At 36.6% G+C, this 23,357-nt stretch overlaps 3 protein-coding genes across 3 annotated transcripts in view; 1 reads left to right on the forward strand and 2 right to left on the reverse strand.

The window, feature by feature from the left end:
- The window catches only part of LOC144433571 (uncharacterized), a 313,028-nt gene that overhangs the window by 143,128 nt on the left and 146,543 nt on the right, over nt 1–23,357 (reverse strand). The window lies entirely within an intron of this gene.
- Nucleotides 1,752–18,819, reverse strand: LOC144434123 (polycystin-1-like protein 2). Its single transcript, XM_078122579.1, has 9 exons — nt 18,793–18,819; nt 17,657–17,917; nt 16,513–17,118; nt 11,508–11,738; nt 10,829–11,121; nt 9,124–10,436; nt 8,426–8,700; nt 4,662–4,809; nt 1,752–3,094 (listed from the first exon to the last, which is right to left on the reverse strand). The coding sequence occupies exons 1-9, from the start codon at nt 18,817–18,819 to the stop codon at nt 1,752–1,754; spliced, it is 4,497 nt and encodes a 1,498-aa protein (XP_077978705.1).
- LOC144434125 (uncharacterized) lies at nt 18,674–23,296 on the forward strand. The gene is made up of 5 exons (XM_078122580.1): nt 18,674–19,023; nt 19,864–21,271; nt 21,447–21,609; nt 22,280–22,459; nt 22,634–23,296. Exons 1-5 carry the CDS (start codon nt 18,846–18,848, stop codon nt 22,883–22,885), a joined length of 2,181 nt encoding a protein of 726 aa, XP_077978706.1. The 5' UTR covers nt 18,674–18,845; the 3' UTR covers nt 22,886–23,296.

Below are 23,357 nucleotides of genomic sequence, written 5' to 3' on the forward strand. Positions count from 1 at the left end.
TCATATCCTGCCTTACAACTAGGTGGACTATTGTAAATATCATTGTATGGTAAGTATATACCACTGAAGACATTTCACCCAAAAGTAGGGCTTCTCTCCCATCATATCTTGCCTTACAGCTAGGTGGACTTTTGTAGTAATACCAATATATGGTAAGTATATACCATTGAAGACATTTCACGCATAGGTAGGGCTTCTCTCCCATCATATACTGCCTTACAGCGAGGTGGACTATTGTGTTAATACATATATGGTAAGTATGCATCACTGAAGACATTGTAATTCAAAGTAGGACTTCTCTCCCATCATTGTAAATATCAGTGTATGATAAGTATTCATCACTGAAGACACTGCAACCCAAGGTAGGGCTTCTCTTCCATCATATCTTGCCTTATAGCTAGGTGGAATATTGTGTTAATACCAATATATGGTAAGTATACATCACTTTATAATTTGAGGTAGGGCTTTTCTCCCATGATATCTTGCCTTACAGCTAGGTGGACCATTTTGTTAATACCAATATGCATCACTGAAAACATTTTAATCCAAAGGTAGTATTTCTGTCTAATTATATCTTGCCCTACAGCTTGGTCAATTATCGTGGTAATACTGATATTATGGTAAGTATACATTCCAACCCAAGGTATGGCTTTTCACCCATCATATCTTGCCTTAAAGGTAGGTGGAGTATTGTGGTAATACTAGTATATGGTAAATATACATCACTCTAGACATTGCAACCCAAGATAGGGCCTCTCTGCCATGTCTTGCATTAAAGCTGGACAGAATATGTGGCAATATCCATATGTTGAAAGTTTATATCACAGAAGGTAGTATGTCTCTCTCATCACATCTTCCCTTATAGCTCGGCGGACTGCTTTGGATACCTTACCAGTATATGGTAAGTATACGTCACTGAGGATACTGCTACCCAAGGTACGGATTCTCTCCTATCCTGTCTTGCCTGACAGCTAAGTCGACTATTGCATGTGTGAATACTAATATACCATAAGTGCATATTACATAAGAAACCGTTAAGAGATCATATCTTGCCAAACACATAGATGGCCGGACTATTGTGGTTATACTAATAGATGGTAAATATGCATCACTGATAGGATGTTGCACTACAGTTGGTTGAGTGTTGAGGACACGTGATCAGTATACATTGTACATGTAAATAACTAATCACGAATAAAGATTCAAGCCCAAAGCAGTGATTCTGTCATCATCTTAAGCTTCTTAGTAGCAATTTTTATTATAACTCTGAAAAATAATATAAATCTGTTTGGAGGTGGTGATGAGAAGAAAAAACCCACGCCTCAATTGGTCTTAATATTGAAATCTGAAGTATTGAATCACTATTATGTACACATACATTTCAAAAATACATTATATGCATTGTATTTAATAGAACCACTTATAATAAAGTTTACACAAATACTTGTAAGCAAGACGAGTTGTTAAAGTGACCAAATAAACTTACAAAAAAACTATAACTAAAACAAAAGGTGTTTGGTGAATACATACAACAACACTAGTGTAATGATTATCATTTGCTGACATAGACATCGGTTGATAAAAAAGAGAGGCCAAGGGACTTAAACAGGTGTCACGGTTCTCAGTATATTTACCGTTTCCAGTAGCCTGTGAAGCTGCACCTGGCAGTGCCCCAACACAATTCCAATTCAACCCTGTTACTGCACCTCTTACGTTATAGAGAGGGCATTGCATTTTATTAAGGTATACCTCTATTGCTTTTCCCTCGTCTTTAGATACTCTATTATAAACGTGTTCATACGTTCGTCTTCAGTGGCTTCTTCCTGCTGGTCATCAATTTCACTATCAAAGGACGTCGACTCAAGTTCTGAAAATTTGTCAGATTGTTCATCTGAAATAGATGAATTAAATCGTCTACGTCTGCCAGAAGAAAATAACTGGACGAGTAAATCTGATTCTGCTGAATGTTCTCTGTTTTTACTCGCCTCTAAGAAAGCACTAATCAAAATGATAGTGTAAATAGGTGCCAGAATAAAATATACACTTATTATCAGCATCGAAAATACAATAGGTCCTAGTACTGGGTTCTGTGCAAACAGTTCCTCTAGGTCAAAGATTCCCAAAATAAAAGTAAACAGCGACTCGCTTGCATTGAACATATTCCTGTAATCTGCAATCTTAGAACCAAAGATTAGATAGCAAATATTTGCGAATATGAATATGATGCATGTAATAAATATGGAATATGTTAGCAAGTGTTGACCAGCCAGGTAAAATGTCTTCTGTAAAAGATAGACACTACTATTGGTCCGAAGAAATTTCAGAAACTTAATCATTGACAAGAAAACGACAATGGCAGTTGTGATGCATGTAGCTTGATACGCAAACGCGACATTATAGAAACTTGTAAAAGTCTGCTCATTCAATTTGTGCTGCGATGTTGCTTTATCAGACTCAATCATATAGATAATAAAGTTGACAATTGCCAGCCATGAAATCGGTAGTACAACTAAATCCAGAACGTTCAGAAAGCTATGAAAGTACTTCTTCTTTAACTTACAGAGTTTGATTAAAGCCTCACATGTGAAATATATTGTAACCAATATATACAAAGCCTTACAGACGAGAATAAAAATATCCTCCTCGATATCTTTCTTATAGTATTCACTAGTGAGTATTTCAACAGATGGTATTAACCCTCCAGTGGGCAACACCTCAAACAGAAACGTGACTACACTAATTAGATTAACATTTGAACTGTACATTGACCATTCAACAAATACAGCTCTGGTATAACTATCTAGCCAAGACGCGTCATGAACTGTTTGCACGACATCTGCTGCTTGCTTTGGGCTATTTCCCAGGTCTGCAACATAGCCTCCTCTGCTGTAAATCGTTTGACTTCCTATGAAGAAACTCCCCTGGGCTCGATCAGCAGTCTGGTAATGCCACATATTAGATGGATCTGATGAATTGGCAATGTCGCTTCCCCATGAATCAGTAAAAGATCGCATATCTTCCAAAGAAGCTTGATATTCTCCCTTGCATGTAGCTCCGGATAGTGACACAATTTGCTTTCTTGCCTGGCATGGTTCTATTTAAAACAAAAGTGCAAATGTGTGTGCATTAGTAAACAAATGGGATCACGATGAAGTGTAAGATGAACATCGTCTAGCCATAATACGCCCGTGGTATTAGATTGCCATAGGGGAGCCATCATTATTCAGAGCTGGGGGGGGGGGGGGGTCAGTCGAAAGATATGCCTTGAAACACAAATAAAACCAGATTTAAACTGAATGCCTCCCGTAAGGGGATCACTAATTATGCAAATAACTCATTAAACTAAAAAAAAAACTATGGTAACAGGGTTTGTTTTTTGGACAAGCGTGCTTTCTTAGGTTAATGTATGTAAGAGTGTATGATACTGCTTAATTACTGAATATCGTTCATTATTCAAATACTCATTAAAGGAAAAAGTTGTAGCAATAAACTTCAAAGGACAGGTGCGTATTATTATGGTTGATGGATGTATCATATTATACGCAATTTGAAGCTGGCATTTTAAAGAAACAACCTAGTTACCTAAAATCATTAATTATGCAAATTTTTCATTAAAACTAAGCTATATAAAAGATTTTACAGGACATATCCGCTTTGTTATGGTTAACATATGTACTAAATTGTATTGAAATTGAAGTATGCAGTCTTAAGATATAGCCTAATTACCGAAAATCATTAATTATGCAAATTATTCATTAACACTGTAAGGTACATCAACTAACTTTATAGGACATACACAATTTGCTATGGTTAATGTATGTACTGAAGTGTATTGAAATTGAAGTATGCAGTCGTAAGATATAGCCTAATTACCAAGAATCATTAATTATGCAAATTATTCATTAACACTGAAAGGTACACCAACAAGCTTTACAGGACATATGTGATTGTTATGGCTAACGTGTGTACTGAATTATATTGGAATTGAAGTATGTATTCTTAGGATATAGCCTAATTACCAAAAATAATTAATTATGCAAATTATTCATTAACGCTGTAAGATACATCAACGAATTTTATAGGACAAATGTATGTTGTTATGTTTAACGAATATGCTAAATTATATTGAAATTGAAGTATGTAGTCTTAAGATTTTGCGTAATTAGTTGATTTCATTAATATGCAAATTTCTTTAATTAGGCATTAACAGATCTGGCTCAAAACCTAATCAGGTTTAGCTATTACCCTAAAGATTATATATCCCAAATTTCATTACAATTGAGCCAGCCGATTATTAGAAAATGATGACACAGACACACCTTCCCCTTTTAATGCCTCCCGTACCCCTTACGGGAGGTAAAAATTGAGCACTTGTTTGAGAAATTTTGAGTACCCTTCCCGTAAAATTTGAGTGACTCCTCCCATCAAAACACACACACACACACACACACACACACACACACACATATATATATATATATATATATATATATATATATATATATATTAGAGGGATTAGGGCATGGTAAATTAATTAACTAAATTGTAAACCATGCATCCATATTTGTTGAACCCTCACCAAGGGCAATAATACTTACATCATACACACATACATACATACATACATACATACATACATACATACATACATACATACATACCGGGTTTAACCCTGACTTGTCTTAGCCTAACACCACCAAACATTTTAATACATCTGCAGTCACGGTCTATGAAGCCATCGCTGTCTTCAAATAGTCCTGGTAGCAATGTTTCATTTATCCAATTAAAGAGATCTATGTACGATCTAACCTGCTTGGACAGAGATAATGCAGCATTAGTTTCCAAAACCAAGACAACACACTGTTTATGATCTATCCGGTAGTCTTTCAAAACATGATCAGACCACCAACTCTTTCTATATGTACATTTATAGCAAGTGTTTATCCAGTAATTTGAATTATACACATCTAAACTTACTAGTAATTACAAGTAAATACCGGTATAGACAGCACGATCAGGTGAAAGTTTTTCAGAAAATCAATTATCTACATCAAAACAAGTTCTGTTATATACCTATATGAACCAGTTCCTAAATAGTTTGGTTGTGTTTTACTTCTTTTGTTTACAAGACAGTGGTAGGTAAACGGCTGAAGAAGTCAGGCTGAAATGGATCAAGTCCCCACAGACGCAAACAGTAACAGAAAAATATATTTAGCTCTCAATAGAAAAGTGAAAATGCGATTAAGAAACTGAAAAAAGAGAAATTAAGATTACTAAGGTTGATTACTAAGCAAACAACAGCCGCAATCTCTTCAAAGCTGTTCGAGATCTGGAAGACAAGCCAAAGAAAGTGCTTATAACTGTGAAGGACAAGCGAGGGAAAAACACACGCTCATGGAGGAAGTTCTTATCTGCTGAAAAGAACATTTGAAAAGTATCTAAATACTGCCTTCCCATATGATCCATCTGCTGTAAATGACATCCCCCATGGCTACGGACAAAATGTAACAGCAATCTGTGATCACCAAGGATGAAGTCAGAAAGGCAGTGTGTGAAATGGAAACGGGAAAAGCTCCCGGAAGTGATGAAATTACTACCGAAGTATTAAAAGCTGGTGGAGAACCAATGGCTGACATGCTAGCAAAAGTATTCCTCCAAGTATGGAAAAATGAAGACTCGCCAATGGACTAGTCAAAGGATGCTGGTAAGCCCAATCCACAAAAAAGGATGATAAACTTGATCCAATAAACTCCCGTGCTATAGCCTTCCTCTCAGTACCAGGAAGGGTATTTTTGAAGATCCTGTCTCCAATGAAAGAAATAATTGAGGCTGCTACAAAAGAATCACAATATAGGTTTAGACAAGTTAGAGGAACTATTGACGCCCTTTTCATAGTGAGACACAGGTAATGCAGAAGGCTAAAGAAAGGCATTCCACTACATTTCAACTCCATTGATTTCAAGGCAGCAATCAACATGGAGGGAAAGCCCTTTGGCAGATGTTGCGAGCTATCGGTGTTGCAGAAAATATCGTGAACATCATAGAAGACATTACGAAACACTGAATGTGCAGTGGTAGTAAATGGTTACACCACAGAATGGTTCAAAATGAAAGTTTGAGTAAGACAAGGCTGTCTTCTATTACCCAATCTTTTCAACATTTTCCTTGAATATGTAGTGGATGAACTAGGAAACCTACAACAAACACTGATGCTAAATCATGATCTTTCCTCTGATATTTGTTATGTGGATGATACCACCTTAATTGCTGCTGTCTTTAATAATCTGAAAATATCAACCAAAGAACTAGAATCCTCATGTAAGAAGTGAGGAATGGAAGTAAATCCAAATAAGTGCAAGATAATATCTCCTTCAGATGATGATATCCTGATTGCTGACAAAAGTGCTGATAAAGTGTACGAATTTGTATTCCTGGGATCAGTAGTCCCTAGCTCCTCTTCTGATGTAAAACCATAGGGTAAAGGACAAATAATCAATTTTGTTCTCGCGATTTTCTGGATTTCTAATATTAATTTCTCTACATTTGAAATAAAGTTTTAAATATACCTTCCTTTCACCCCCCACTATTTTCTACTGCTACCACTGTCTTATCAGAGTTTTCCAACTTTGCATTAATTAGCAGATTGCTAATCCTAGAACAAACTCACATTCTAATTGCCCAATTAACACATTGCACACTAGTGTAAACATCTACTGATCCGACTATATAGCAGTATACGCGTTACCTCCATTAGTCGGATCAGTGGATGTTTACACTCACTGCATAATGCGTCAATGTTGGCAAATAACTAGTTAGTTTTTCTTGAATTAGCAAGCTGCTAATTAACGCAAAGCTAATAAACTCAGATATGACAGTGATATCAGGTAGGGAATAGAAAAAAAAGTGAGAGGAAACAGTATTTAAAACTTTATTTGAAATATACAGAAAACAATATTAGAAATCCAGAAAATCGCAAGAACAAAATTGATTATTTGTCCTTTTCCCTGTGGTAAAACAGAGGATCGCACTGGCACCAGCTGCATTCAGCCGCCTGAGGGAGAAGATCTGGAGCCGGAAGGATGTCTCAAAGTCACTTAAATTGCGCATCTACTAAGCACTCGTTGTTTCAATTGTAATGTATGCTGGAGAGACCTGGACGTTGCTAGAGGAAGAGGAAGCTCCAGGTATTTGAGAACCACTGTTTGAGAACAGTTAAACTGCATGACAGGATCGGAAATATCAAAGTGAAAAGAGACCTAAAGATAGACAGATCCATAATAGATATTATCTGCAAAAGAAGAATGATGTGGACATCTCAATCGCCTCCCTAATTCAAGTTTCGTGCATCAAGCATGCAGATCTGAATTTTCTAAACGCCGTCCAAGAGGCCGTCTCCCTAAACGTTGGTCCAACCAAATGAAGAAAGACACTGCTCTACCATTGCTAACTGAAGAAAAGATATCTGGAGATCGTGGGCAATGGAGAAGTTGTACATACAAGCATGTGACGACGAAATCTGGTGGAGTGTGCAACTAACTAACTAACTAACTTAACTAACTAACTTATATACAACTATGCTTAATGATAGGGATAAAAATCGAGTGTAATTTTGCAATTTTTTACTTGCCCCAGTTAGAATGACATAAGAGTAACATTGGCATTTGGCCAATGGTATGATATCATTTCTTGCACAAGGAATCTTCCTTTTAACAACAATTGTTTAAAGTAGAACAAGGGGATCTCAGTAGTGTTGTCTCATTAGCGACCATTCACTGAATGAACTAAGAGATAATGAAGGCATCTTGGTATCTTTCCAAGCATGGCACTTGCCCAATTCTCACATGTGCATATGTTGTCGAAAAATCCCCAGCGTGATTGATTGCCACCCTATCTATTTAATTTTCAGTAACTTTCCTTGTCACAGAATATATATAATGAGGCCAGATGTGATGAGAAAAGCTGACACCAATTAAATAAGCTAAGGCGTTAGCCATGTACGCTTCGAGATTCCTTTCAAAGTTTGCAAATGTGATACGAATTTGCAAACGACATAATTGGGAACACGATGAGAAGCCTTCGTTCCTGTTCATTTAGTGGATTATCGCTATCCCTACGACTGTTATGATAACATACAATGCCCTAAACTCGTACACAAACACGTTTTCACCAAAATAATAGTACTTATCGGAAAATAGGACATTGTATTGTAGGACAGTCATAAGAGAGCGCTGTGACATTACCGAGGCTCCTTGGCTGAACTCTTGTACTCTGTATGATTACAATAGCTTTTTAGGACCTTAGCGGAAAAATCATAGAAATGCTGTCTGAGAGGCTGTTTAAAGCCATTCTTTCTACGACATCACTTTATGAATCTATGAATGTGTTGTCGAACAATCAACTGAATATAGAAATATATTCTTCTAACCTCCTCAATGTTGTCAGCAAATATGTCCTTTGTAACATCATTCATATAGAGCGCATGTTGGTCTGTGAAAGTGTAGGCCACAGCAGTAACGAGCCACAGTAACATGATACTGCAAACTAAATCACGTATGAAGTTTCCAACTTTCTCTTTCCTGGCTGCAATTCTTTTAGCGGCAACTACTACATCTTGTGATGGCGGGAAATACTTTTTTTGTTGTCGTCGAATTTTCCAGTCCTCTTGGTCATTTTTCGAGGTAACAGATGGCATTGGAGGATCTAAAATGTAAAAAGAAATCACGTAAAAACAACTGTGACACAATAACCTTGCACAATTCTTTTTAACTGACTGTAATATTACTGTATCTCTTGTATCTCGAGCGAGCTGGTTACAATAGAACAAGGAAGTCGACTTCTTGCATATGTTAATTTGTAGCGAAGAATGAAAGGCTGGTATCTCAATTTTATCAGAAAATTAATAACATGTATTTCCCTTAAAGATTATGCCTGAAGTGAAACTCATAATTACAATCTTTTCACCTCATGAATATACCATATTTTTTTTTAATAACACAGGTCATTCCCCAAGTTGCATTCTATAATTATGCAAGTATTTACCTAATATGAGAAACTGTGTGGGGTTTTGCTCTACAATGTTTACTAAGATCAGCTTGGTGTACTAAACACAAATAAAATAATTACCTATTTTTATGTACTCAATCATGTTTATTCCAACCTTTTCCTCTTGGTGGCTTCCAATGAAGAAAGATACAACTGCTGCCAAAACTACAACCTTGAAAGGTTGAATAACAAAGATACTCTGTAGAAAAGACACAGTAGTGGAAATAAGCCAATTAATTGACATGGCTCGGCCATACTTCAATCCATACCATATTATAAAGAATGCTGACGTCAGACTGACACTCCATACTAGAAACCATCCAATGTACACGCACCACCAGGGCAGAACTCCTGTTTGGTGTTTCTTGACGTAATCACGAACGACATTTTGCACCTCTTTGTAATATTCCACTGGAGATTGTATATATAGCTCTTGTAGAGATATTATTTTTTTCAGTTTATACATGGCTGTGTCATAATCGCCCCTGTGATGGGGATTTGTTGGAGCCATGCTCTCAAAGTCGTGAAGGGTTTGTTGAAGTTTTTTGTAGATGTAAGTCCTGTAATCAGTTAACAAGGTATTGGAAGACAAACCTCCCACTGTAGATACGCTATCCAGCTCAGATAGGAGAATGTTTTCGGTACGAACTGGTAGCACATGCTCGCGCTCAGCAGATTCTTCACCAGAACTCGCCTTCTGTGACGATGTCATGGCCATGGGTATCTGACGGTCATCCTCTACAGGCTCTCTGTCTGATGACATAATACTGTTAGTCTCTCCAATGCTCTCTGTGTTAGATCTTTCTCTTTCTACGTCTGTGATTAAGCCTGATGACTTATCAGCAGTATTAGGGGAACCTGCATCATACAACTCTGCAGCCACGTGATCATCTTGTACATTTTGCAGACTTCGGAGTATACGTTTTTCAGCCTTTTGAGAAGATTTTGCCTTTAACTTTCGGAATATTTGAACTATTATTATATTAATTGGCATGGCTATTAGTCCACTTTCTATTCCTATCATTATTGCTGACAGAGTTATACTGAAATGTCCAAAGTCCATTTCCTTCTTTGTTGGATCGACAGCGACACCGTAGAACATGAGTCCAGTCACCATAGAGGTTAATAGTAGCGACAGACAACAGGATACTCGCTGAAGACGTGTAAAAAGACTGTGAGCAGGTCGAGAGAATATGCTAAGCCAGAGATGCCTATCGCGCAAATTCCTTATAGAGCTGGTCATGAAGAGGTGTGAGAACTGTGTTAATTGCTTGAATGAAGCAACAGGGAAAGTTTCGTCGATTTTCCCTGCTTCTGTTGAAAGCCACGTCTTGCAAAGGAAGTGCCATTGTTTATCAGTCTGGAGATCATGTATACAGACACGACTCACAAACCTAGATAATAGAAGGAACAGTAACTGTTATAAATTTCCATACCTATACAAATGATCAACGGTGTTCTCAGAAAAGTAGTGTCATAACATGGAAAATAAATTTACAACAATTATTACTTTTCATAGTCTTAGAGGATAAAAATCAATCACCTTCATTGTGTACAAAAATTCGAGTTTGTTGAAGATTTCATATAATTGCACCATGATTACGGCTATGCAATGTAAACATAGCCTTCTTTCAAGAGGCCTACTGATTCAATGTTCTGGCCCCGTTTTCATGGAAGCAATTCAAATTTTTGGCTTAAAACCATCCACTATCCTGAATAAATTATCTAAAAGCATTATCACTACCACAACGCTTTGTAATAAAAACAAAATACCACGTGTACTTACCAACTGGGGCTTTTGTTTGCATTGTCGTGCCAGAGTCGTATTGATTTTAATTCCCCAAGATATTTTCTTGTTGTTAATAGAAAACTATCTACTCCACCACTTTGTAGTACTTTCCTGTTGGATTCTGAAGTTGATGGGTTCAAGATATGTGTAATACTCTTCCCCCATGCACCAGTGATTGTCAGCGCTACATGCGCAGTAGTACCTGCACCTGCACGTGCTCCAGTAAATACAGTCACGTGGTAATTGAAGGTTGCTTTAGGGTCATTGTCACTCAACACTATTACTTGTCTCTGAGGGAATGATGGACACGAGATGTTTCTAAAACCTCTTAAAGAGCAAAAACTCCATATATATATTTGTGTGTCCTTGCATCTGTCTGTCTGTCTGTCTGTCTGTCTGTCTGTCTGTCTGTCTGTCTGTCTGTCTGTCTGTCTGTCTGTCTGTCTGTCTGTCTGTCTCCCTGCCTGCTTGTCTGTCTGTCTGTCTCTCCTACCAGTCTGTCTGTCTGTCTTTCTGTGTTTCTCCTGTCAGTCTGTCTGTCTGTCTGTCTGTCTGTCTGTCTGTCTGTCTGTCTGTCTGTCAGTCAGTCATAAAAAAAAGATATTTTGCTATTGAGTGTTTTGTCCATGACGGAATGAGCTGATGACAACTGTGACAAACTACATGGCCTACTTACCTTCATTCGGTCTCTCCGGTCTTTCTTGTAGGCCCAGAAAGCACAAATAAAGTAAATCCCAAACAATATAGAAATTGTTACCAACATAACAGGGTTGTCATCGATGTCTTTAAAAAGTGCGATATCCTCTGCAAAATCTATTTTATATGGTGCGACAAATACACTAGAGCCAAAGAAACTTAGATGGTTGCATTCGCATTTGACTTCCTCTATCGTTGAATCGGTTGTTACCTGTCAATCAAGATAAATTATTAAAAAAATAAATACCATGCAACTATAATAAATTCCTAGATGATACAATAGGGTTATACTCAATAGAAATATAATATTTTCGTCCATACTATTTTATGTTTGAAGCAATAAAAACAAGGTACTGTGTTGCGGGGTTTTTCTTTTCTTGAATACCAAATCAACAATTTAAGTATGGTGTGAGTACTTGTACGATCTCTAGTAATTAAGACCATGTGAGGTTGAACGTTAGAGCTGAGTGAAATAAATAAATGAACGACGTCATTCCTTATACCATCTAACCACATCCCATTATTCTAACTTTTAGAGCTGGTGTTTGGGCTTCTTTTCAGTGTGTGTAATTCTGTAGCTCTTTCATTGCGTATGTTACCATGCATTAAAACATTTTCCAAGGTAAATCTTTAATTATATGTTTACATTTCATTGTCGAGTTGTGTGCTCACGATTATCTTACCTTCACCTTAAAGAATTGTTATTCGAAACGTTGGGTGACATATTAGAGAGGTTTAGATGGGAGTATTTACGTGTGTTCTATACGAGTAGCGTCATAATCACGTGATTCGAAGCAACTCAGGCGTTCTGTATCAGACGACACTACGTCAAAATGGCGGTGTACACGTAACTGTAAATACGTGTTGAGTTTTTGTCATTTTCGTCTCTTAAATGTCGTATTTTTAGCTCCGCTGTCAGCGAAAGCTGAATGCGTAGCTTTAGGTATAGGTTGTATAGAGTATAGAGAGTAGAGTGAATCATAGGTGTCCGTCAAACTTTTATATTTTCATTATCTACTCCAAAAGTGACAGTCGGAATTCTTTGATATTTGGTGTGCATGTTCCCTGGGGGGAGGCTATTCAGATTTGTTCATGCCAACTTGATCTGTGCCATTTTCAATTTTTTATGATTTTTTTTCATAAAATGCCATTTTCATCAACTCCTCATAAACTTCAAGTCAGATTGCTTTGATATCTGGTGTGTTGATGCGCAGGGGGTAGCTTACTTAGATTTGTTAATTTCAAGTCAGCACGTCTTCTTTTCTATTTTTTATGATTTTTTTTTTGTAATTTAAAAAAAAAATGAATATGTTAATGAGTATTATGACCGCCGCCATATTGGAAATCAGTCCGCGAGACTTCAGGTAAACTGCAACTTTTCAAAAGACACTATTGACGTCAAACAAGCAATGTAATATGTGCTGTAGTCTTAATTCTACGCATTGTGCGACCAAATGACAAATATTTGCTCGAAACAGGGTTGTAAACTTCAAATCCAAATTCTCCACCATCCTACAGAATGGTTCATTCCAGTATACGCACCTAGTACCTCACGATCAAGTGAGCTCTATGAGAAGTCTATGCCTGAACTTAAGTGTATGGGACGATTTTTGACAGAGTCAGTCGTCAATAAAAACGATAATACTCTTTCTAAAATTATCACATTTTGAAAGGGAAAGTACTTTGTGGTTCATTTATGGAGTTTTGTTTTTGTACGATCAATCTGGGTGGCAAAATTACAGCGTCAAAATTACCGATGTGGTAGTTCCGTACGGCGACAATCTCAAGTACCCGGATGCACGAGGGACTAACCCGGAAGCAAGTCGTTGCCAGCCATACGTTACAGTGGTAACATCGTCCGAGAAATCGCTGCGTTCAGAATGTCATTATTCACAGAATTGTGTTTTTCGAGTGAAAACCCGTCTTGAATTGTATAACTCTAACAAGCGACCTATCGGTCAGAATAGCTCCGCTGTTTTTTTTTTAATTTAATTTTTTATTTTGGTGACACGTAGAAGTGGTTCAGTTCTTCAGCTCTTCACTATGCAGTTTTGTTTTAGCGATGCAATAAAGTGGTTACATTTTACACAGAAGTTGGTAATGTATTGTACTTTTATACCATAGTCACCAGTTTATAACAAAAATCTACTGTTATGAAAAATTGCACAAAATCTCTGAAAAAAAATGACTGGGAAATGCACACAAGAAAAAGAAAAAAAAAAGGATTTTGAGGTTGGCTATAAATAATTCCATTGTCTTACAGCTTTAACCCTGGGAAATTTTAATGATGAATGAAATAAACTAGGGATCTAAAATAATTTTGAGGCAATTTGAATTTCAATTTTCTAACAAATTTACCAAGTCAACAACATTCAACTTGTACAAGTTGTAGTAGATATATATAGGGAAGAAATGTATTAATCGCCATCTTAGTTTCCGGACGGCGACAATCCCCGCCAAGTACCCGAAAGAGAGTCATTCTGGCAGCCATACGTTACAGTGGTAACACTCATTCATGTTCGATTACCTTTCATAAAGAAAACACAACGAAATGGTTGAAGTGATCTTTTTTTTAAATTTCTTTTCATCACAACAACAAAATCTGCGTGATCAAATGTGTTGTAAACTAAACCAGAAAGAATTATCAGACTGGCTAAACTTCCCGATGAACTGGAGTAAGGTCCAAGTCCAAGTAAACCTTGATAGTACGTGAGAAAATCGTCTCAAACTAGCGATACAACTTTCAAAATATAACTTGACATGTCTTCATTTATTAGATTTATACAATTCAAGACGGTTTTTCACTCGAAAACAACAATTCTGTGAATAATGACACTCTGAACGCAGCGATTTCTCGGACGATGTTACCACTGTAACGTATGGCTGACAACGACTTGCAAATGAGGTCAGCTTCAGCTTCTGGTCGAATCAGGATAGAGTATGCAAATAAGGACGTTGCGGACTGGCTGATTATGTAGAAGGGGTGCAGAATTTGGATTTGAAGTTTACAACCCTGTTTCGAATAAACGCTTGTCAATTCATGCATTTGGGCGCCCAATGCGTAGAATTATGACTATAGCACATATTACATTGCTTGTTTGACGTCAATAGTGTCTTTTGAAAAGTGGCAGTTTACTTAACGTCTCGTCGACTGATTTCCAATATGGCGTCGACCATTATGCTCATTAACATATTCATTTTTTTCAAATTACAAAAAAAAAATCATAAAAAATAAAAATGAAGATGTGCTGACTTGAAATTAACAAACCTGAGTAAGCTACCCCCTGCGCATCAACACACCAGATATCAAAGCAATCTGACAATAAGTTTTCACGGAGATGATGAAAATGACATTTTATGAAAAAAAATCATAAAAAATTGAAAATGGCACAGATCAACTTGGCATGAACAAATCTGAATAGCCCCCCTCCCCCCCCCCCCCAGGGAACATGCACACCAAATATCTAAGAATACTGACTGTCACTTTCGGAGAAAATAATGAAAATATAAAAGTTTGACGGACACCTATAATTCACTCTACTCTCTATACTCTATACAACCTATACCTAAAGCTACGCTTTCAACTTTCGCTGACAGCGGAGCTAACAAATGAAGACATGTCAAGTTATATTTTGAAAGTTGTATCGCTAGTTTGAGACGATTTGCTCACGTACTATCGATTCTTGGACCTTCCTTACTCCAGTTCAGCGGGAAGTTTAGCCAGTCCGATAATTCTTTCTGGTTTAGTTTACAACACTTTTGATCACACAGATTTTGTTTTTGTGATGAAAAGAAATTTAAAAAAAGATCACCAACCATTTCGTTGTGTTTTCTTTATGAAAGGTAATCGAACATGAACGATTGTTACCACTGTAATGTATGGCTAAGAATGACTCTCTTCTGGGTACTTGGGATTGTCGCCGTACGGAAACTAAGCTTGATGGCGATTAATACATTTCTTCCCTATATATATCTACTACAACTAGTACAAGTTGAATGTTGTTGACTTGGTAAATTTGTTAGAAAATTGAAATTCAAATTGCCTCAAAATTATTTTAGATCCCTAGTTTATTTCATTCATCATTAACATTTTCCAGGGTTAAAGCTGTAAGACACTGGAATTATTTATAGCCAACCTCAAAATCTTCTTTTTTTTTCTTTTTCTTGTGTGCATTTCCCAGTCATTTTTTTTCAGAGATTTTGTGCAATTTTTCATAACAGTAGATTTTTGTTATAAAATGGTGACTATGGTATAAAAGTACAATACTTTACCAACTTCTGTGTAAAATGTGTTTTATAGTGAGACATCATATGAAACCAGTAACCACTTTATTACATCGCTAAAACAAAACTGCATAGTGAAGAACTGAACCACTTCTACATGTCACCAAAGTAAAAAAAAAAAATTAAAAAAAAAAACCAGCGGAGCTATTCTGACCGATAGGTCGCTTGTTTATATCAAAGTTCTGAAGCATACCGTTAAACCAATTGTTTGGTTTTTGGTTTGGGTAGTTGCAGGAAAAATGCGAAAAATACGGACAAATTTAGAAAACAAAGGCATGGCCTTCTGGACAGAAGATGTCAACGCACGCGTTCACATTCCACTGTTTTCATGTTTGTGTTTAGAACGCATAACTAAACACAATTTTGTACGCGTCATTACTTGTACGCCTGCACGATCATGCACCCACACACGTAAGCGTGCTAACGTGTATCTAAACCACTCTATTGTTAGGGTCAGCATTACTTGTAACTGTTGCACTCCCAGTCAGCAACATATATATGAGTATAATCATACCACCCCTGAATATATTTAAGATGTATTGTTGTCTGTATATTCCACATACACAGTTAGATAGTCTTGAGACTGGAGTTTTAGACATTATCTTCTCATAAATGACCCCATTTAAATGTTACAGTAGTATATGTACTTTTTGTTTTAGAAGATACAAAATAGAACAATTGTCTGTAAATCATCAACTTACCCAGCATCCATCGGATTGCCACTTTTCATCAGTTTTATTCCAGTATCGACATATAGCCGAATAAACCATTATGTTGACACGTGTTTCCTTGTAATCAGGGCGTGAACACCACTCTTTTCCATTGCAAATCATCTCGATGCCAATGCCATATTCACCTTCACCATGTCTCTCGTTTGGTTGGATAACCCAGGTCCTTGTCATAATTGATGTCATATTACCTGCCGTTGAACTGCTATTGATCCAACGTGGGAATTCAGAGTAAAAATCATACCTCAAACGGTTTGGTTCATCATTGTAACTAAGGTAGAGGCCATAACTTGCAGTCAGCGACTCTACTGAGGAGACGTCGATCAATACAGCTGCTTCGGAGTAGTTAAGAAAAACCTTTGATAACGTCAAATTTCTAGTAGTTACTGTCAACTCAAACCCGATTGGATCGAAGGCCTCACTATCACTGTGAGGAACTGATATTTTGATTGGCTGCTGAAGACTTTCCACAGTTATTATTGACTCATCCTCTCTCGTCAACTCTAAACTTGCTACCTCAGAAGTCAGTATGTCATCTTCCTCATCCCAAATAAAAGGATTGTGTGCGTAACGATGTATCTGCAATAAGTAAATTCAAATGACACTACTTGCTTGTGACACTTGGAAATCTCACATGGTGCAAATAAGGTAAGTGATTCTATACATCTCAATTACATTGTATGATAACGCGGGTTATTTATGCCTAAGAACAATTACATAATTACAGTAAACCTCTTTATAAGTATTGATATAATTATATTTAGAAGTTTAGAACATATCTATTTTCTTGATATAACCATTCTCCCGGGAAACACTGTACTGTTGGCAATACCAGTTCTTGCTATTTTAGCCATCCGTACATTTACATAGTATGAAATATTTGCTTAATACGCAAGTACCTGAACAAGAACATAACATGTTCATTATTCGCTGTGACTCTCCCTCTTATGTTCAGTACAAGATGTTATCATGCTTGGTATATTTTGCGTTTTCTGTCTTGTCACTTTCGTTGTATTTCTTGTTTTCTTTACTATATATTTTCATTTTCCATGCCTTTCTGAAAGTGGAACATAAACTTAACTGTTTTTAAGTGTCCACGTCTCCTTCACAGTCTTACCTTTGTGTTGACAATAGTATCATACTTGTTCACTGAATCAAAAGTACCAAACAAGATGTTAGCAGAAGGCAGTTGGAATGCTACGTTTGCTTCATCACTGACAGATGTGTCTCCGACCATCCACATTTCTTGTTTAGAGAGAGCTATTGAAACTGCAGGAGATGACACAATTGTTGGTGTACCTCCAGGCACTTGATTCTGAAGCATTGAGTCCATGACTGCATCAAGAGCTTCTATAGCATTCAATGCCACACTGCGAGTCTGAAATAAGGTGAGGGGTTATTAGGTATTATCATTAATCATGTATCTTCTCATGAACATCCTTCCTTCTGCTGTTTGCCTTAATAATTATCATATGGCAGTTGTATACATAATAGTAAGTCATACAACTAAAAACAATATAATATGGGTCACACACAAGTAGAAATCAGATATTAGTTTCTCTGTATTGTTATGCAAATAAGACGAAACGACGCGCGCCTCGCTCACTGAGTGACAGGACTTGATGACCGAAGCTTTGGAGCTGAACTAACGAAACTGTTTCTTTGCTACTTGTTATTAGTACAACAATATCGAATCAATAGTTCAAACTATCATTGAGGTAAGTGCTTTATACCACTCTTTGATAATTTTTATGAATGGTATTACATAAAATGACACTTTTTAGACTATTTAGAAAACTTCGTAAAAAATAAACGATCTATTCTTAGTTCAGATGAACGATGTATTTTCCCGCCATGAATATTTGTTATCGTCAACTTTGAAAACGTTTAGATATGTCGTAAATAACACCCTAACCTATAATTCCTACGAATGTTCATGAAAACTGTTTTTTCAAGGGTGGCTACAATCTTTCCTGATTGATGAATCATTGAATTATCGATAGTTTTACTGTATATATCGATGTACACGATGCATTGACGGTTATCTCATCTTCCACACATTTCCGGTTTAATGGTATTGTCCGTATTAAATATGCTAAAGTAGGCAAAGCCTCAGACCACAAGCAACAACTACGTTCCTCATGTTCCTTGCGTTGTTCTTGAGTCACAGTGGAAATTGATGTGTGAATGAATTACGCTAATCGTTCACCTTTGCCCTGTAAACTTTTGTTGACACACAAGGTGACCCCTGACCTCACAGTAATCATGGCGCCCACTCATTTTGTGCACTTTCGCCGTCAACAGAAATGGAGAACCTGGATCCAACATCCAGTTTGGCGTCATCACAGACATCTAGTCAGGACCCAGACTATGTACCCGAGGAGACTGAGTCACCAGACCGACTTGGTGGGTATTTGCGAGGAGTTTCTCGTTCGAGTTACACTCTCCGACCTGACCTCACACGGGATTTAACCAAACATGTTGGTAAGTCCAGGTCTAAAAAAGTTTGTGTAGCAGTTACAAAAGTTGATTGTCGATCCTGTCATGATTCTATTAGTATAGTTTTGGCTGTATTCGTTTTTTAATGTGTAGTACTACATTAATACGGTGTCATCAGTATCTTTGAATAGAAAAAAAACTCTTGAACTTGATAGGGGATGTAAACATACGGTAGATTTATGATGTAAACAAAGTCCATAATTTGCTAATGTCTGAAAAATGTCACCGTGTTGAACTTGTGTACCGTTATGGATGATAGCATTGGTTTTAGTATAAAACTACAATCAGAATATTGAGTACATGACACACTTCAAAATTCCTGTATTACAGTACTATAATTTTAAATCTAGTTGTAACTCCCAGTCCCCCAGTTTTATGTTTTGTTTTGTTTTTACATTTGAAGTAAAGTTATTGACAGAAAATGTTCATCACATTGATAGATCAATTACAAAGGTAAATGTAATGCACAAGCATTTTACTATGAGGTTTCAATCTGTCTTTCATTGATAAATTTTCATCAGTAGCACAAATTCCATAGTTAACCTCTGTAGTAACTCTGGAACTATGTTGATCTGATGACGATTGTTGACAAGACAGATTGAAAGCTAAATACATTTGTACAAAAAAGTTCAGCTCCTTGTGTCTTGTAACCTTTGTAATTTCACATAAGTTATCTTTGTCAACTTGTTCCATCCTTTAAAGACAGACACCCTACTTTAGGATGTTTTTACATGTATAGATGTATTAGAAACCAAGTCCTCAAAGTGTTGATATCATTATATTTATTATCAAACTAATTATCATTTTCATCTTTTTTTCATTCAGATGATTCTTTTACTTTTAAAGTTGGAGTATGTCCAGTTTGTGAACCCATATTAACACAAGCAGCTGTTGGATTCTTTACCATCCAACATTGTTGCAGTACACTCAAAAAAAGAAAAAAAGCACACCTGGAACCCCTTAAAACAGACAACAGACAATGGAGGAACATCATAGAAGAAAATAAATGGATTAGAGGAAGTTTATTTGACCCTGCAGGAAATTATTTATTCTGCCAAGAGTGTATTGTCAGTGTGCTTGGTGTATCACGCCAGCGATTGGCCAGCCAAAGAAATATCAAACAACAAGAATTCCTAAATCCAGTGGTGTCATTAAAAAAGAAAGATGTCCTCCTTCAGAAACTGGAGAAGTACGTTCTTATTCCAGACCCAACTGTAGACTGGAATGACTGGTGGACCGGTGTCTGTGAAGAGGATGAAGTGGAGGTCAGACAGTTTTCAGCCCGACATGGTCTGGAAGGGAGATTGTCAAACAACAATAAAACTGTTCTGAAGGAACAATTCCTAACATTTGCTGATGCAAACTCCTATCCAACAGGTCGTCATGAAGAACACAAGGGTCCTTTGTTCTACTTTTTACCAGTATTTACCCGATTGTCTATTCCCAGGATTTCAGAGAATAACTATGACACTAAACTGAAGCATTCTTTCATTGGTGTCTTCAACTCCAATCAGCAACAGCTTGGAAGAGAAACTGTAAGTAGCAGTGCAGCAGAGGGCTGGTTATCTCAGTACAGAAGCCGTCATTCAATTCACCCACACAAATCAGACTACTGCAATACTTGCAAAGAGGTCAGCAAAGAAATCTGTACTAAATCCACAATAGTACAGAGAATGACAGAGTGTGGTGATACTGATGAGGGAGAATTACTGAGGATAAAAACAACCATAGACAGTCTAAAGTTGCATATAGCAGAACATAAAGAAAAGGCAACTATAGCACAGCACTTCTATAAACAGTCTTGCAATACAGCATGGCAAAGTCAGCAAATGATTGAAGATTTGGAAAGTAAAGATGTAAGAACTGATGAGGAAGAAATAACACTCCTTGAAGAGAAAACAAATTATGTTGCTTGCTTTAGCATTGACTACAAAATGGTTGTCACTGTACCACAATGGCATTTGACACCACAACCAGCCATATCATATTACAAGATGAAGCTTTGTGTTGATGAAGCAGTCATTGTTCATCATAATTTTGGCAAGGCATATTCCTACATATTTGATGAAAGGTGTGGACCAAAAAATAGCAACCACACATTATCAATTTTAGACAAGCACATGAGGAGTTTGGATCTATCCTGGACAACAAAGGCCATGGTATTCATGGATAATGCTCCAAGTACTAACAAAAACACATGGCTAGTTTGCTGGATTAAAGAAATGATGGAAAGGTTAGTCAGTTTGATATCATGTATTTGTACACACTAATTGTCTTGTTCAATAAACTAAACTGATACATGAAATTAATATCAAAATGTATTCAGTATTGATGATTTTAGTGCACATTTATCAATGTTCAACTATGCATGTTTGTAACACCATAGCATTTACTTTCTTTATTTTCAGACATGAAACTCTGCAGTATATCAGAATCTGTTTTTTGCTTGCTGGACATTCAAAGTTTATGCCTGACTGGATATTTGCATGCATGTCATCATCAATGAAGAAATGTGATATCTTCAATACCCATGACATTGAAACTGTGGCATCAACATACAGTGAAGCAAAGGTATTGTTTACTAGTATATGTATCATTGTTATTTTGTTTTTAACACATGACATTGGCACAGTAAGTCTGAAATAGCTGTAAATGGACTAGCCCAGAGACTTCTGTTGGTGTTATTATAATAGCTATCTACACTAAACCAATTCACATGCACATTGAAGCACAGGGATGTGTTTTGAAATTACTATCAACAGCACTGTTAAAATCCAAGTCAAGCTCACATTAGTTCAGGCACTTGTTATACACCATCTTGCCACATATGTGGTGATGATTGCATCATTTAGGATCCATTTAGCTCAAGCAGAGCAGTTGGTAGTAATTTCAAATTCAAAATACATTTTATTTATTTTAAGTACATATGCCTTTGCTTCGTGTAGGGATATACCATAGTAACACAAAGACATCTCTGGGATATACCTGGCCTAACGATGACAATTACATGATTATCTTCTCTGTCTGAAGATTATATGGGAACTAAATCAAAAGCTAGGTTTCATGAAAGATTGAGTTACAGCTTTAAGTGATCTATTCTAAGACATTAGGGTAGTGTTCTCATTGATATAACAGTGCTCTTTAAAGTAGAAATTATGATAAAACAATCTTAAGGAAAATAGATTTGAGCTTTATCATTTTATGATTGAATTTGTATACTTTTGTTATCGTTATTGAGTAGATCCTTTCTGAGACTGACTTTGCTGACTGGCGTACATCATTACGGTTCCACTATGGTAGCTTAGTGGTTCATGGTATTGGTAGCTATCACGATATCATGGGAGAAAGACAAGATGGTGCAGTTGTTGTCTTGGCAAGAGATAACTTAGACAGTGGTCCATGGAAGAATATAACACCACAGGTAATATACTGGCACTTTAGTGTATTATGGTTTATATCTCTATTACAATTCTTTACTTTATGTACAGTACCAGCTTTACATTCATTTTACATTTATGTGATGTTTACAAGAATAGAATTTTATTTTAGAATGACATGTACTTCATAATTAAAAATATCTTAATTCATTTTGTAGATGACAATTGAGGGGACAGCCTACCCATCTGAAAACATCACACCAAGAGCTCTTAAACCTGAAAAGGTAAAACAACTTCATGAAATGTATGATCGTTTCATTCCTGATGATAAAAGGCTTGACTTCCTTCCAGCACCAGTTCACATTTATATAATACCCCCTGCAACTGAAACACAACAGCAACAAGATCCATCAGCAGCATTAGGCAAGCAACACATGGATGCTCTAAAGATGGCAAGAAGAAAGAAATAGTTCATTTTAATTTCACCTGATATTGTGTTTCCCTGAAAGAGTGGAAGAAAATATCTTTTTGAAGCTTTGATACAACTGAAACGCTTAAAGTGTGTTCTCGTCAATTGTAATAAGTGATACTATATTGTAATTTACCATTTTAAAAATCATTAGATTTCAGTCATTTTGTCTAAGTCATCCAAGCTACATGAATAAGGACCTCACCTGGTAGGATAGAGATTTTAATGTGAAGGATTTAATCCTGACTGTTGTCAGTGGTAGAATGGATTATGTGCTCTCAGAGGAGTTGAAGAAGTACAATCGTTGTCCCATAACATGTCTCTGTGCTAGGGGTATACATGGTTATACCATAATATGTCTCTGCTAGGGGTATAAATGGTTGTACCATAACATGTCTCTGTGCTAGGTGTATAAGTGGTTATACCATAACTTGTCTCTGCTAGGGGTATAAGTGGTTATACCATAACATGTC

Source organism: Glandiceps talaboti, chromosome 4 (genome assembly GCF_964340395.1).
Source record: "Glandiceps talaboti chromosome 4, keGlaTala1.1, whole genome shotgun sequence".
Lineage (NCBI taxonomy): Eukaryota > Metazoa > Hemichordata > Enteropneusta > Spengelidae > Glandiceps > Glandiceps talaboti.

What these genes read in the sequence shown, in the direction of transcription:
- LOC144434125 (XM_078122580.1), top strand. Translation starts at nt 18,846, where the DNA reads ATGGAGAACCTGGATCCAACATCCAGTTTGGCGTCATCACAGACATCT. An exon ending in CAACATACAGTGAAGCAAAG is followed by an intron (nt 21,610 to 22,279) that starts GTATTGTTTACT and finishes GTTATTGAGTAG; the next exon opens with ATCCTTTCTGAGACTGACTT. An exon ending in GGAAGAATATAACACCACAG is followed by an intron (nt 22,460 to 22,633) that starts GTAATATACTGG and finishes TTCATTTTGTAG; the next exon opens with ATGACAATTGAGGGGACAGC.
- LOC144434123 (XM_078122579.1), bottom strand. Translation starts at nt 18,819, where the DNA reads ATGAGTGGGCGCCATGATTACTGTGAG. An exon ending in GGCGCCATGATTACTGTGAG is followed by an intron (nt 17,918 to 18,792) that starts GTCAGGGGTCAC and finishes ACCTTATTTCAG; the next exon opens with ACTCGCAGTGTGGCATTGAA. An exon ending in GCAAACAAAAGCCCCAGTTG is followed by an intron (nt 10,437 to 10,828) that starts GTAAGTACACGT and finishes TCTATTATCTAG; the next exon opens with GTTTGTGAGTCGTGTCTGTA.